The following is a 17,219-nucleotide window of genomic DNA, read 5'->3' on the forward strand; positions in this document are numbered from 1 at the left end:
TTACAGGGAGTTATACCTGAAATCTTGATTTTCAGTTACAGTGTTTATAAAACTTCGAGATAAAAATACTTCTAATGTTAATATAATATAAGTTATTTTGTATTTGTAATTCAAATGCTATTCTTTGAAGTATTTTGTATTTGTATTTGAAATACTTGGATGTCAGTATTTTGCCCAACCCTGCATATAGAATGATTGTGACATTCGTTCAGATCTTGTTTTTAGTAGACATAAATGGAATAGCATTAAACAACGCTTTATTCTTAATTCTTATAAATTATGATAGCGAGACTGTAGGTACGTTAAGTGCAGCTGGTGATTGAGATATGTGTTTCTAGAGGATTAATCTGGAATTGAAACTGAGCAGAATGGATTCACGCATTCAGGAGCTGCAGCAGACCATCCAAGAACAGAACGAGGATATAAAAGCTACGGAACAAAAGGTAAGGCTTCTCTCTGTGTACACAAAGAAAAATGTGGAATGATTTGTAAAGAATGGATTGAAAACTGCAAGTAAGGCTTCTTGAACACAGATACACGCACAAATAAGTAATATATCGCTATTTATAACTTCTTCTAAATGCTTCATATTACAAGATTTGTACACTAGTCGACGGCATTTTGGAAGGCGGTCGGCTGCTATGTGAGCCATAGTATTTCTGGTATGTGACGTCACAAGCTTGTACAGTATAACCTATCGGAATCAATCTAACAAGTACTTTCCAAGTTCGTTTGTTCACGTGTGAGTGTTTCAGTACATTGAATCATTAAAACTAACAAAACTAACATTTACTGAGTGTGTGTAAGATAAAATGGAAGAAGAAACTGTAAAAAGACAAGTATTGCAAAGACAGGTGCGGGAAATAGTGTTTAAAGTGTATAATTATTTTAAAAACATTGACGAGCAGAACACTGCCTGCCATAATGATGATGGCTGCAATGTTGCCAACGTGCAACAAACGACTGCAGAACCGTGTGGTGTGGAAATGAGAATTGTGCAAAGAATATTGTTAGTGAAAGAGGATTTTTTTGGCGTCATGCTTACAGTAATCAATGGCTAAGGTCATTATTGTCTTTCGATAATTTAAATTCTTTCCTGCACTATTTTATTGCACGTGCACGTGAAGTACGATGTGGCAATGTTGTACACTGCCTTGCTCTCGTTGTCTGTCTCTCTCAATGCAAACGCTAGCAGACGACCGTCTTCCAAATTGCTGTCAACTCTAGTCGCCTGGAATCTGAAAGCATTGCAGCTCTTAGCTTCGTATGTAAAACAGAGAGTATGCATGCTCGAGCATATACCTATAGTACTGCTTCTACCCATCGCATGACGTCACTCGTGCTTGCAGATCCCAGGCAGGAAGTGTACTGCTCTTATTAATTTGTCGTTCATAGCAAAATAATACTCTTCATTCAATGCCAGCACATTCACTTTCACATTTTTGTACACACATGATCGAACACTAATGCATGTTCTATAAAAGGGACATGACACTCTTAATTTTATTCCATAGTAGGAAACAGTCCAAACATGTCTAAACGATATTGTTATTTCCATTGTTAAGGGTAGACATCGTTGGTTCGTTCATACGAATTTCGAGATTATTTAAGTTGTCTTTGTTTTTAATTACATCATTAGATCAAACTCGTATTGATGATATAAACGCTAACTGCAGGATACTATAAATGGTAAAGTTTATACTACTTTCCTTCAGAGTTGTCAGGTCCCTAAGTTTTGTTTTTCTCCAGATTTTACCGTACAGCTTATATTTTCATTTTTACTAAAATAATTTATTTCGTTTCACATCCGTTCATAAAAACATTTAAACTCGTGACTTTGATGAAAGATAAAGTCGAACAAAGAATAACAGATTATTTCTTCGGAAATGCAGACAAACAAATTTTAAAATTTGTCACAACTCTCATAATAAAATGAATGAATTTTGCCAATTTTACTCTGTCTGTTAGTCAAATTCCAAGAGCTAGTCTCTAGGACTGGATACCAAACATACGTAATACAGCTCCCAATTTCATTGCGTCCCCTGAAATTTGTGCCAGAAATACATCCTAGCTCTGAAACGTTGAGTTCCATAATGTATCATACAGAGTAAAACTCCAAAAACTTCACATTACACTTGTACCTTGTTTGCTATTTCAGCTTGCAGAAATAAATATGCAAATATATCAGCAGCAGTTGGATACCAAAGTATTAACACAAAAATACAAGAAGAAGTTTCTAGCGGAGGTAGAAAAGGGTGAACGCGAAATGAAATATATGTTACATAAGCAAGAGGCTGAACTGAAGGTTAGTACATACCTGTAATATCTCCACTTATCACAAAAAGAATTTAAAAGATGGACAGTTCTTATACATGTATACATTTCTATTTGTAACGAACAACATAGTTTTCAAAGAAGAGATTAAACAGCTTTTTTGTGTGATAGCTGTCTGAAATATACGATGGAAACATCCAATTTAATAACAATTTGTAGCTTCAGAGTCATTGAAACCTCAAACTTTCACTAGGTGCCGTACCTAAGTCTGGATTTTGAATCCTTCAGAAATGAATTTTTTTTTTAACATTGCAGTTACTTGTTAGGTTGGTAATATTAAATCATTTCTTAAAAATGAATCAGGAGTAACTTATTTTATAATTAACATTATAGGGAATGTAAAACACTTGGAAATATTTCTTCATTTTTAATACTTTCAATAATTCTTTAGCATTATTTCCATAATACTCGAGACAGATAATTAACATTCTCATTAATTATGCTTTCATTAGTTTGTCAACAAGGTGATGCTAGATTTAACATCATTAAGAATATGTTTGTAAATGAGTCAAGAAACTGAATAAAGCAAGTCATCGTAGATTATTTTCTAAAATCGTAATGAATTATTCCTGAACAGCTGAAGCTTAGTCTTGCTAAAATTTATTATGATTAAGAAATTGGACAGGTGATCTGAACGTATTTAGATATCCCACAATATATTCATTTAACTATTGCTCCATTATCTCCATTTTGTTGTAACAGCATGGGAGTAGCATCTACTTTCTTACAATGAAAACAATACTTAAGAGATGCATTGGGCAATAGTAGTTAGTGATATAAAAAAGAAAAAGACCAACGTCACAATGGCGAGATAGGCTAATCGTGTATTATTGTCAATGCAGTGTTTAGTCTGTAGTGTTGTCAACTGTATCTTGCACTCATTTTTCGCGATATTGGTTTGAAATAATCCTTGTTGTAAGGATTAATTTTACCTCTTTTAGGCAAAAAAGGCGTAAGCTTCACTCACGCCTTTCCTGCATTCACCTCAATCATCATGCAAGAACTCCTACTACCGGTACAAAAAAAATTACACTGATGAAAGAGCATAGGATTTAATTAGAATTGACGTTTACTGTATGAACGATATGGTGGTTATAGATATACGTATAGAAATGACACATTTACTATGTAACTGTACAGGAAAAATGCACGCTTAATTCCATTTTAATATAATTATTATATCGAAAGACAGCATTAAAAAAAAGTTCTTGATGAGGTGGGGTCAATTTTTCGTTTTCCTTGAATCCATAATTGTGCATTGTTCCCTCTAGACTCTAGATTCCCTCTAGACTCTAGAGTGATTATGTAATAGGCTACGAAAGTTTTTTTTTTGTCTGAATAAATGCCATAATCTTCTGAAACGTCGAAAATAAGATTATTATTGTTGATATATAATCTTCTGAAACGTCGAAAATAAGATTATTATTAATAATAGATTAAATGGCGATCTTACTCGTGTTAATTATGTAAGCATGTGTGGCAATATGAAATATACAGACACATTAAAACACACCCTAATCAAATTCTTAACACACAGATCAATTTCAGAACACACACACTATTTGACACAACAGGCAGCGAAGTTGAGATAGCACAGTGATCTATAATAGTAGGCTGTGAGGATGGTGTCAAGTAGCACCGAAACAGCTGTAAGCCACACATGCTTATATAATTAAAACGAGTAAGATCGCCATTTAATCAATTATTTATATTAAAGTGTTAATAGTAGTGTACGAAAGATTCAACATGGATTATCAAGATTATTATTGTTGATAATATGTTAATGTTGTTACATTAATATCATTTTTATTGTTATTGTCATCATTATTTTTTATCATCATTATCATCATCATCATCCTTAATAGCAGAGTTGCAAAGTATAAAAAGAATATAGGCCTACACTTCAGGGGATCCCCCCACACTGTGGAATTGAGGGGAGTGAATTAGCTGATCAACTAGCAAAAAGGGTGTTCAGATAATAGCTACACCTAAGCAGCCCCAAGCATTCCACAATGTGAAGCTGCTTATCAATAGAAAATTTAAAGAAGTGCATCGAGATCTTATTAACCGAAGCAAAGACACTATTGCCAACCAAACAAGGAAGGAATCTGTAGCAGCATTCCGCATAGGAACAGTCTACGATCTTCTAGCAGAGCATCTTCATTGACTCTCTGTTCTTTCCTCACAAACATGTGTTCTGTGTAAAGATTCCAACAGTGGCATGAGCTGGGATCATACAGGGTTGTTTCCGATCTCTGATAACGAATTTGAATGACATGTGCATCAGGAATCACACTGACACCTGAATTGTGACGAGAGATGACAGACCAGTACCGGTAGTGAGTGATTTGATAATATAATTAGAGTGCACAGTGTATCACAGTAGCAATGCCCAAGAAAATCAAGTTTTTTTTGAGAGGGGTACATAACAACTCTTTCCGATACATACAGTTACGTGAAAATCATATGAGCCTATAAAAAACGTGATTCCGTTATTTCCAAGAAAGGCATCTTGTGTGTACCAAATAAGACTGGCAAAGCTCGGGTGGGATTAATTCCAGAGTGGAAAAAGCAAGCAAATCCACCCCCTGTCACAAGTCACCGCACCCCAAGAGATGATACAAATTAATAAAATTGCATTCGAGCTTTACCAATCTTATTAAGGACACGATGCCTTTCTTGGAAATAACGAAACCTCGTTTATTGCAGGCAGTGGCGGTGCGCCAATAAGAGCACAAGAGCACGTGAACACCTTGTTTCCATTAATGCACGACTAGTTTTATTACTTAATACTGTATTGAAATAGTGGGAATGTATAATATCAGAATCGAGTATTTTAAACTTCCTGCATTTTGCATAAACTTCTTATGTAAACTTGGCAACATCCGTTCATGTACAAGCCGTGCTCTTTCCAAGAAGGTTACAGGAATTTCACGCATGCACAGGAGAAAATTGTCTTTCGCTCGCTTATGACTCGTCAAGAGCACAAAGTGTTAAGTGAACAGTGAATCTATCCTACAGATGTCAGGTGCATCGATGCTGTTGTTCACGTGCTATATCTCGAGGAAAAAAATTTAATAGTATGTATTCTAGCCTGTTGGTGTCAGCATGTCACTGTCGGAATGTTTACTTTATGTGGATGTGTGTACAGTGCTGCTGCGAGAGTGTAGTTTGTGAATTACTATACTTCAGTGTCAGCATAATAGCATAGTTTAGCTTTCAAACACGTGTTGACTGAATGTACTGGTGGTATGAATTTAAGTACCTGTATGGTAGTGTATAATATTTAAGAATAATATTTACTGGCATGTATTTATAGTAATCAATCTATGTGAATGGGATTACAGTACTGGTATAGGCTATAGTGTATCAGTGTGTTGTGAACCAAAATATATTACTGAACACACGCTTTTGTAAATAACAGCATTGTGGTAAGTATTCATTTTTAACAAACGTAAACAATGAACTCTGTTCAAGTAATTTGGAGCAGTAAAGAACTGGGTAAACTGGCTTATCAGAAAAAATTGGAAATAAAAAGACTGGGTTTCATCATCATTATTATTATTATTATTATTATTATTATTATTATTATTATTATTATTATATGTTCTTTTGAATTTATATACGGTTTTTTCGATAGTCAAACATTGGAATCATGACATTTTATATTAGGCTAAACGTACAATTTATAATTCTCTTCGATTTTGGAACACAAAATTGTGAACACACATAATATTTTATCACGAGCCGCCACTGATTGCAGGCTTCTTTTATTTTCACTTAACTGTACTTGGCATTGGAAAGGGTCGTAATATACCCCTTCCAAAAAAGCTGGATTTTTTTGGGAATTTCTGCTGTGAGTTGCCATAGTTTAGCTGTCGTGTGACTCCTGACGCACATGTCATTCAAATTCGTTATCAGAGATCGGAAACAACCCTTATAATTTATTATTATTATTGTTGTTATTATTGTTGTTTACATCATCTGATACTAACTGCTTTCAGGAATCAGCAGAAGAGACTTTGAAACCGCTTTCAAAGTTGAAACGCATTCTAAATAATGGGTCTGCATTCTCTTCTACAAGCTCATCTGATAGTGACTTGTACCAACATGGTCAAGGATCAGTTATTCGGCCACCTTACATATCTCCTCGAGCCCTTTCCACATTATTCGATCAGTCTTCTTCTTCTTCTTCTGAAGAAGAATTACTGAAGGTAAATTTGTGATACAAGTTTTTGCATGAACATTATATTGCATGAATAAGCCAATTACTCGCTATTGTCTATATCAGTTTGTCTTCCGCATACTTCCAGTTGTTGGTGCAGAATTGAAGTTGTGCAGAATTACATTTAAAATAAATTGCTGATAAATCAAACTAACTTATTAATTCATAAGTTTTAAATGACAACTGATCTAAATGACATTGAAATTGAAGACCTGAGAATGAAAAGTGGATAAAGACCATTTTTTATGATATTGAGATTTTAATGCCAAACGCAACTACTGGGTGTTCAGTTCAAAGTGTGTCATGGCTCGCTGTATGCCGTCATCTGGCTAGTCGATGAGCCTAGAGAATTCAATCTTCCTACACTTCCGCAGAGGTGTATAACCTATGTGTCAGAGAAGTTACCTAGCAAGTACGGCGTTCATTCTGAAGAATATGTGCGGTAACGCCGGTAGTGGCAGGAATGTGAACTGTTTGGAAACATGTACTGAGGTGGGTTTTTTTCTTACTGTCGGGATATGGGGAGAGAGTTAAGACGATTAGGGTACATACACGTTGGAGCAATGATAAACGATAAAAGAAACTACATAGCGGCTCTTTGGTATTATCAAAGAATCAAGTGTTCATATCGGAGCAACGAGGACGCGGGAAGCGAACATTTTGATTTATCAATAGAAAATATTCTATGCATCCACTTAATGAAAGAAGATTATAGGAAATACCGGCTGCTAAGTTCAAGGTTAATATAACTTAAATACGTACAAAATTAAATCCGTTTCTCATCTCAAATATAGTATAAATTCGTTGTGTTGTGATTGGTTCTTGTGATCACATAACATATGACGAATAAATACACAACTGATCAATTTGCCAATATCTACAATAATTAATTTAATATGCCGAAATAATAATACATCGATTAATATTCGGATATATTGATAACTACCGGTAATTATACAGATTAATATTATCTTAATCAGAGATCATATGAACGACATGAGCGAAGAAAATTAAACTTTTCTTTTTCGTCGCTTTTATCGTGTATCTTCGCTTTTATTGTTACTCCAATATGCACACCTCAATGACAATGCATGCTTCACTTCTCTCTGATATAGCAGCGCTGCTTCTTTTATCTCCAACATGTACGTACCCTTACTTACATATTTGTTGACATTAACTTCGACGGACCACATGGACACTGAGCATTTGATTTGTGTTGTGGAATGTTGCCGTACGCAACCGATGATAACAAATACCCTGAGTACGACTTGCCCGCGCAAAACACAGTTCGAAAGAGATTATGGTAGCACAGAGACCGTACAGACCGCCATCTGTTGCTACGACGTTCAAGTTATACCGTACACGTTCTCAAGTTCAGATTGAACGCCTTGATTAATAAGCAACTTCTCTGACATAAAAGCTGAAACTCGCTTCAGATCGCTGACTCACAACAGTGACGTCATGACACACTTTGAAATGAACACCCAGTATAGCCCTTACTCCATCTACTGGCGTGAAATGATTGTCAAATACTTTGACAAAGAGAACTACATGGCTCTGAATGTTATCATTTTCTAGATTTCTACTTTTGTTGAGAAGGAGAAGTGGACAAAGACCAGACTTATCCTGTTCTCACTCTCAATGTGACAGCAGAGTAGCGTGATATGTACAACAGGCATGTCTAATGTATGGCAATTTCTCTGAAATTTCGTGATTTTTCGGATGACCTTGTTGATGATCCAAGTTATGTTGTGACAGACTCAAGTGATAATGATAATGTTGTTCAGGAATCTCTTGTAAAGTTCAAGAAGCGATCTAAAACTATGGAAAATGGAAAATTAAAGGAAAACTTAACATCAATAGTGGACAAGCATGCATGTCCACCAGTGGAAAATTAGTTCCAAAACGTAACTCTGAGGACTGCTGCAAATGCAAGTGGTAATGTACACAGAAGTTTCCTGTAGATATAAAGAAGAGTATTCTTGACAGTTTTAATGACAAAATGTACAAGATGCATACTTGTTAGGTATGAGTTCAATGCTAGGGCAAGGTATGATATAATGTTATGCACTTCTACTATCTGAGTCGGCCTGGATGGAGCTGGCCTTCTGTGCCCGAGGTTGCGGGTTCGATCCCGGCCCAGATTTATGGCATTTAAGTGTGCTTAAATGCGACAGGCTCCTGTCACTAGATTTACTGGCATGTAAAAGAGGTCCTGCAGGACAAAATTCAGACACATCGGCAATGCTGATATAACCACGGCAGTTACGAACGTCGTTAAATAAAATATAATTTACAATTTTTTCTACTATTTGAGTTTAGAATATGTAAAATCTTTGTATATTCAGGTGAAAATATTGCAGTGTCTGAGACACAACATGCTCGTATCCGATACTTTTTTTGCTATGAAGAAATGAGTGCATGTGGATGAAATTAATTTAGATTTAGCTGGAAATCTGTACGAATCGTCATTACCAAGAAATCAGAAAAAAAAATGCATGATATTTTGAAGCTTGAGAAGTTCATTCCTTCAGTGTATAAATTATGGTATAATATTCGTGAGTAGGTGTGGATATTAATAAAAAGGACATAGATATGGACACAGTCAAAATACCAGCATATAAATATATGTTTCCTATTCTTTTAACCAACTGCAGACATTATTATTTTGGCAAATAGTATTTACATTTACATACACATTTTGTCTTGAAATAATTTGAATTCTTCCTTGGAGTATGAGAACTGGATACGTTTATTCTTATATTTGTTGAAAATAATATAAAGGGAATTATTTTATTTTTACTATAATGGCATAAAATGATTACTCTTATAATGTTAGAACATATTTTAAGTGGAGTTATTCATGTAGCTAGTGTTTAATTTCGCATTTTTGTCATTTTGTATTGAAAGAAATTAGAATTTTCATTGAGAGTGAGAACTGGATAACTCCATTGTCCTTTTTTTATTAATTGTTCATTGGAGATTCAATTAATGTTTACTTTAATTGTATAAAATGTTAAAAGATGTCCGAAACTTTTCAGTGACTATTAAAAAATTTATTGAATGTTGAAAAAAAATGAAGAAAATGGTTTTTCTCGATTATTTCAAAACTACTGTCTTGGTCTTTATCCACTTATCATTCTCAGGTCTTCAATTAAAACTATCATTTCATTCGTTCATGATGAGTTATTGTTACTGTCACATGGTGTTAGTGCAGGTATTTGTACTGAATCACTGCTGTATAAATTTGTCGAATTTTTTGTATTTTTTTTTATTCCAATTAGCATCTTTCTCTTTGCTTTTTTTTTAAGAATCTGTGGCACATCGAAAAGTGGCTTAGATTTTACTTATTATAATATCAAATACTGGCACGACTGTAAAAAATTAACTGCTCTATTGCTCTCTTGTTTCTGAAAGAATTCACCACTTACACTTAAGACTCATGGCGAATTAATAAGTACATACTTTTCTGTTACATAAGCCTACCAGCCATTTACAACCGGTGTTCCGCTAGAAAATGAAAATGGTAAAGGTTGTCGTAGCAAAAAAAAAAAAAAAAAAAAAAAAAAAAAAAAAAAAAAAAAAGTCCACAAAAGTTAACTTTCAATGAACACGGCACAAGTAAACATTGACTACACGTAGTGTAGGTGTGCGATTGGCAGAGAAGAGAATGACTGACGCACTGCCAGGGTTTCCAGTTCAGTAAACTTAGAATATCGTACCAACCTTGAATTGAATTTGAATTTGAGGGAAGGGGCACTACGATCCACCACAGCGACCTTATTAGATCTATTGTGCTGATCCTCAAGCTAAACACATTCCCAAACACACACTGGTTGACCACAATAAGGTTCGCTGCGTGCCCAGGTTCTGAGCAGACAATCCCACTCGTTCCTAGGCTAGCCCCCCCACCCCCATGCGTCGCCAGCTGGCGTTCGGGAAATTCTATGAATGACGACGGAATGGAGAAATGTTGATGGAATGATGTAGAATAGGGTGTATCGAATATTTCTTTTTTTTGAAAAGTGAAAGTGGCTAGTGCGGAAAAGTTGTAACTTGTGACAGAAAGACAGCAGAAAAAAAGAAAATAGTAATTCGACAATATCCTGTGTCTCCGCATCAGCTCTAAAGTTTCGCGAGCCTAATGCTCTGTGTGTTTTCATTTTTTTTTTTTTTTTGCAGCTCTTCATTTTTATCTCTAAATTTACACTCAGAAATAACCCAACGCTCACCATGAGGAGGTGACTGCACTCAGTGTTGCCATACCTACTGATTTAGCAGGAGATTTCCTGTTTTTCCATTGAATCTACTGCTCTACTGATTTTTTTTGTCAAAAGTCCGAATTTTTCCTGTCTTTTTGGCAAGTTGCAGTCACCTAGTTCTACACCCGGATTTTCAATTCATTAGTTTAGTACACAAACCATGCCACCATGTCTTATTTTTGCATCTTATACACAAGTCAAACAATGTTTGCATTTGTCTCCCTGCTCCTAACTCGTTAGCGTCGCCACAATGATGCTTACAAGAAGCAAGGTGTCGCTTCTCGGTTGGAGTCCAGCGGCAGATTATATCAGCACAAGGCACACTGCAGATAAAGACCATGTTTTATACACTTGGCTCAGAGTTATGTCCCTCTCCAATCCACTCGATAGTTTAAACATAATTACAAAATGATATTAGAGAACGAATGTTTGAAACCTTACCACGAAAGGATGCACACCCTCCTCCAAACACACACATTCAGGTATATAATCTTCATGTAACATAAGCATGTGATATAAGTTATTTCATTATTGTTTTGGGGAACAAGGGAACAGAAGAAAACCGAAATTTTTTCAGTAGTGAAATTTGTTTCTGATTGTATGCACGTGAAATAGTGAGAGAGTGAAGTGTAGGTAATTGTGTTACATATCTTGCACAGTGATATTTTAAAATGAGTGAAAGTGTCCCAGCAAGAAAGAAAAGTAAATACTCCCAGAATATTATAAATCAGAGTAGGAAAACGATGAACAGTTTAAGGGTAGTTATGCAAAAGCAAGAAAAGGGATAATTTTTTGTCTGTTACAGTTGCAGCTAATGCAGTACTGTATTTAATATCACCTTTAAAATAAATCTTGTTCTATCGAAAATCGTTTGTGAATATACGAAAAACTCCTGATTCATACATTTTAATGCGAAACATTATCAATAAGACATTGCTACGTAAAAACAAAATAGCATGTGCTGAGTAGAGATGACAGTAATTAGCCCTATATTTAGCAAAATTGTTCCATTTCATTGGTTAGGGATGTGCTATATAGTAATATAACATATCTTACAGTACACGGTTTTGTAATTAATAATATAATACAAAGAGGAAATTCATGTTTATTAATCTACTGTAATCTCCTGTTTTTTTCGATGATTTTCTCCTGATTTTCGTGAGTAGGTCGTGGCAACACTGACTGCATTTCCAACTCCATTCCTTCCACCCACCCTTAGTAGTTTACTGCGGTGTAAAATGTTAGTTTCATACTGCATAGTCAGATTTCGTTTCGAAGAATGGAATTTCTTTTCTTGATCGCAGTCTTCCTCGAGTGTATCGATCTGTAGCTTCTTGTCCAAACACCGATTTACTTGCATCAGTTACAACTTTTACACATCTTTCAACGACCTGAGTGTGACATGACAGATCTGTAACTTCTGCCTCAGGTATTACGGCTTTCGCAATTAAAGCCATGTTTTTCCTCAACACGCCTGTCCTGAAGGTAATTTTGGTAGAGACAAGCGAGCCTAAGCAGCAGAAGTCTTCGATTTGAAGTCAGAATCCGCACTGCTTCACTGCTGTTCCGAGTGGCAGAAGGCGAAGACTCAGAGCTTGTAACCGACATCTGTTTTTCTCTTCCTCGGAATCGAAGTCTCATTTCTTCAGATCGTTGGCGAATGAGCCTCTTCCCTTTTCTTTCTTTCCTTTGAAGTAGTGTCTTGGTGGTCATAATGCTGATATTGTCAATTATCATATTTTGTTCATTTCTATTAAAAAGGATAGTTCTATCGATGGAACTTTCCTACTTCACCCACACTCACAGAGGCTTCCCGAGTCCGAATACTTACAAGTGCATAAATCAAACAGATTTCGAGTTTTATTAATAAAATCCTGCTCATGCGCCCTTGGGGTTAACCCACTTCGTTTGTATGATTTGAGAATATTCTGATATTTACTATGGTATAATTTTATCCATACATCTTGATTACACAACTTTTAACACTGTATCACTTCGGAATATGTATGGTAAGACTTTCCTGTGTTAAATTTCAACGTACCTCGTTTACATGTTTCGACCTATTTATAGGCCATCTTCAGAACTGGTCGTTGTTGGCCTTGGCACCACTTGTTCTGTTTCCTGTGAGGGTGTGTTCCTGTGGTATAGTGTAGAGTCAAAGAGTGTGTGTGTTTTGAAGTTGAGTTGTGTGCTGAGAATTTCGTTGGGATGTGTTTTTGTGTGTCTGTATATTTCATATTGTTCTAGTGTGTTGAGTTTCTGGCTTTTTGGTTGGATAATTTTATCATTTGCACTACTCTACGCTTGCTGATGGCAGGAAGACAAGCTGCTGTTTAAACCTCGGTAAGTTTGACAGCAGTTTCATGAGCGATGTCTTTTATTGAAGGGTGTTTTCCACCTAGTTCATTTGTCTTTAACTCTCTGATCCAAAGAAAATGTGTTACCACATCCTTATAAGAGATTGGAAGTTGTGACTATCTTATCGGTCCTGGTGTAGCGAACAAAGTACTCTCATCAACACGGCGAGTACAGAATTATTTTTTTTTCCACTCATGACAACGCGGGCATAAAAGCTATTACATCTACACTAAACCACTGATATGATGCACGATTTCACAGGAACAACAGCGATACAAACCTGGCCAGTGTAGCTTACCAAATACGACTACTGGGTAGACGCTACCCTGACTGCCAGCATCCCTCTCTTCTCTCACTTAACCCTATTGGCAGCAAGAACATACTGGGCCAGACGCTTCCCTTCTGTACTCTATTAGCTCACTTTTAAAAGATCTGGTTGACGGGGTTAGCTGTATAGGTATGCAGACTGTCGTTATAAGTTTTATAAGTGTGCATTATAAATTCGAATCTTCAATATTGATGCGGAGACATAAGATATTGACTAAATTTAATTTTCTTTCTCCTGCAGTCTTCTTGCCATAAGTCGCAACTTTTCCGCACTAGCCACCTTCAGTTAAAAAAAAATTCGATACTACGTTAATATAGAAACCTAATATGGAGAAAATGGAGAATTCCAAGATAAACCCCAACCTTTTTCGCCACAAAGACCAAGCTTAAAAATGTGATTTTACTTTTTTTATGATAATAAATCTGTAGTTATGAATAACTGGTTTAGATTGTTCCACAGGATTTTAAATTACAACTTTTAGTGTGCCACATGTTGAGAAAGGTTGAAAAAAGGCTGCTATATACAGTAAATGCTACTTTTATTATTATTGGTACTACTACTTATTAGTATTATCGTATTGGCGGCCGGGTAGCTCAGTTGGTAGAGCAGCTGGCTACGGACTGGAAGGTCCGAGGTTCGATCCCAGGTGGTGACAATTTTTTCTCGTTGCCAAACTTTCAGAATGGCCCCAAGGTTCACTCAGCCTTCTATAAAATTGAGCACCGGGTCTTTCCCGGGGGTAAAAGGCGGTCAGAGCGTGGTGCCGACCACACCACCTCATTCTAGTGCCGAGGTCATGGAAAGCATGGGGCTCTACCTCCATGCCCCCCAAGTGCCTTCATGGCATGTCACGGGGATACCTTTACCTTTATCTGTATTATTATTATTATTATTATTACTATTATTATTATTATTACTTTGCAGGCTGAAACTCATCGTTCGCCAGCACAGCAACAGTCTCTGAAGTCTCCAAAACTTCTGCCTCAAAGAGGTAGTACAACAAATGCTGTAGCTTAAACAATTCTGTGGTAATATAACTGAAAGTCACTCGTTAACTTCCCCTCCATTAATGGATCTGTTAGAAAATACATTACAAATACCGGATTCCGTACTTGATTGATAGTAAGTTGCCATAAATTGGGGTGAATAGGACAGCATTCCTGTTCACCCCATTTTACGGCAACTTACTATTTTAAGTAATGCTATTTTTATTGTGAATACAACTGAGTAAATTTTAAAAATACTTAAAACTACTATTTCTAATAATGTTTGATTTTTGCAACGAAGTTTTTATGAACAGCCTATAAGTTTGAAGACGTCATAGACACTTCAATTTGTCATTGGATTTTTATACAGGGTGTATAGTATGTTTGGAAAACGCGTGAGCGTGCTCCTGGATAAAAAATAAGAACAATTTCTTATATGAAAATTTGACAGAAAATGCTTATTTATTGGAGAAATGTTTTGTTCCCTTATTGTTGTGTCACAAGTACATGTTTGGAAACGTGTCATTTAACGTTTACAAAAGGTGCTCAATGTGTCCCCCTCTGCTGTTTACACATGCCTGAGCACGACGTACACATGTCTGGCGAGTTTGCTCAAACACCATGTTGTCATCACGGATCAATTGGCATGCATTTTCAACACGTTGCAATAGCTCTTCTGCATCATTCACTGGTGTAGCATAGACGACAGCCTTCAAGTGACTCCAAAGGTAAAACTCTAATGAGGTGAGGTCGGGTGATCTGGGTGGCCAAGGCACTGGACCACTGCGACCAATCAAAACAAAAACACAGTAATATGGTACAAAATCAAAACAAAAGCAATACAATAATATGAACAGACTTATGAAAACAAAAGCCACTATTACTATTTTTTCCAATAAATAAGCATTTTCCATCAAATTTTCATATAAGGAATTGTTCTTATTTTTGATCCAGGAGCACTCTCACGCGTTTTTCAAACATAGTTATGACTTATCCTGTATACTAGTACTGTAAGTATACACAGAAAATGGCACACAGTGTACCGGTACTTTAAAGTTTTCAGTTTTTTTTTTTAAATTCAAAGTTCTTAATTGTTATGAACAATTTTAATTTCAAATTATTGACATTTTAAGTTACATCTTTTCATATATTGGTAGCTTAATTTCAGTAATTTAACTCAGTGATTCAGTATTCAAATTATTTATTGTACCGATAATTCACATCTTAAAATTCCCACATAATAAAGATTGTAACAGACGTGCTGGCCGCAGTGCGTTTATTACCAAGAAATGTATAGAGATCTATGAACCAAGTGTAACAAATTCAAGTTTAAAAAAAGATTGAAGTGCTGGAAACACTTTAATAAAACTTGTAGAAATTCGTACTATACTGGTACCAGTACATATTGGTACTGTATGTTTGTGAGATGTTTCGTGGACCTGTTCTCTGAATTGAACTTTGTCTAATCACAGTCAAAGGTACTGCTACCTGTAATAAATTTGTCATATTTTATCACAACTTACAGCTTTGTTTATTTATAATCCAATATATCACCTGGAAAATAAATTAAACTTTCTTACATAAGAATTTAACATTCATTATTACAGTTTTCTTACACTGTGTAATATTCGCAATGAAGCTACATTTGCTTATTGTTTTTATACAAAATGTTTTGATATTATAAATAATGTTAGTTTCACCCTAGATCATATGTGTAACAGATTGCTCATCCCTATGTTAAAATCGGCAGCCCTTTGAAGAGAACAACTGCCAGGATCGCCACCTGTCCACCGTAAATGAAGCAAGTAAAGAGATAGGTTTGGAAGTAAATCCCGAAAAGACAAAGTATATGATTATGTCTCGTGACGAGAATATTGTACGAAATGGAAATATAAAAATTGGAAATTTATCCTGTGAAGAAGTGGAAAAATTCAAATACCTGGGAGCAACAGTAACAAATATAAATGATACTCGGGAGGAAATTAAACACAGAATAATATGGGAAATGCCTGTTATTATTCGGTCGAGAAGCTTTTATCATCCAGCCTGCTGTCAAAAAATCTGGAAGTTGGAATTTATAAAACAGTTATATTACCGATTGTTCTTTATGGTTGTGAAACTTGGACTCTCACTTTGAGAGAGGAACATAGGTTAAGGGTGTTTGAGAATAAGGTGCTTAGGAAAATATTTGGGGCTAAAAGGGATGAAGTTACAGGAGAATGGAGAAAGTTACACAATACAGAACTGCACGCATTGTATTCTTCACCTGACATAATTAGGAACATAAAATCCAGACGTTTGAGATAGGCAGGACATGTAGTATGTATGGGCGAATCCAGAAATGCATATAGAGTGTTAGTTGGGAGGCCGGAGGGAAAAAGACCTTTAGGGAGGCCGAGACGTGGATGGGAAGATAATATTAAAATGGATTTGAGGGAGGTGGGATATGATGATAGAGACTGGATTGATCTTCCTCAGGATAGGGACCTATGGCGGGCTTATGTGAGGGTGGCAATGAACCTCCGGGTTCCTTAAAAGCCAGTAAGTATATATATATATATATATATATATATATATATATATATATATATTTTTATATTTATATATTTATTGGAGTGCAAGAGGTCAAATGACTTTGTTGTCAAACGCCTGGCATTAGAAAACAACAAAAACAACATATATATATACACACACCTAAATGCATTTAAAACTCCAAAACAATTATG

At 35.7% G+C, this 17,219-nt stretch overlaps 1 protein-coding gene across 1 annotated transcript; it reads left to right on the plus strand.

The window, feature by feature from the left end:
* Positions 1-353: 353 nt before the first annotated feature.
* Positions 354-16,011, plus strand: LOC138715704 (uncharacterized). The gene is made up of 4 exons (XM_069848759.1): positions 354-443; positions 2,159-2,305; positions 6,339-6,548; positions 14,432-16,011. Exons 1-4 carry the CDS (start codon positions 369-371, stop codon positions 14,522-14,524), a joined length of 525 nt encoding a protein of 174 aa, XP_069704860.1. The 5' UTR covers positions 354-368; the 3' UTR covers positions 14,525-16,011.
* Positions 16,012-17,219: the final 1,208 nt, after the last annotated feature.

The sequence above is a fragment of the Periplaneta americana genome, chromosome 15 (assembly GCF_040183065.1).
Source record: "Periplaneta americana isolate PAMFEO1 chromosome 15, P.americana_PAMFEO1_priV1, whole genome shotgun sequence".
Taxonomy (NCBI): domain Eukaryota; kingdom Metazoa; phylum Arthropoda; class Insecta; order Blattodea; family Blattidae; genus Periplaneta; species Periplaneta americana.

Coding starts and splice junctions, on each gene's coding strand:
- LOC138715704 (XM_069848759.1), top strand. CDS start 369: ATGGATTCACGCATTCAGGAGCTGCAGCAGACCATCCAAGAACAGAAC. Junction 2,306..6,338: donor AGCAAGAGGCTGAACTGAAG/GTTAGTACATAC, acceptor AACTGCTTTCAG/GAATCAGCAGAAGAGACTTT. Junction 6,549..14,431: donor CTGAAGAAGAATTACTGAAG/GTAAATTTGTGA, acceptor ATTACTTTGCAG/GCTGAAACTCATCGTTCGCC.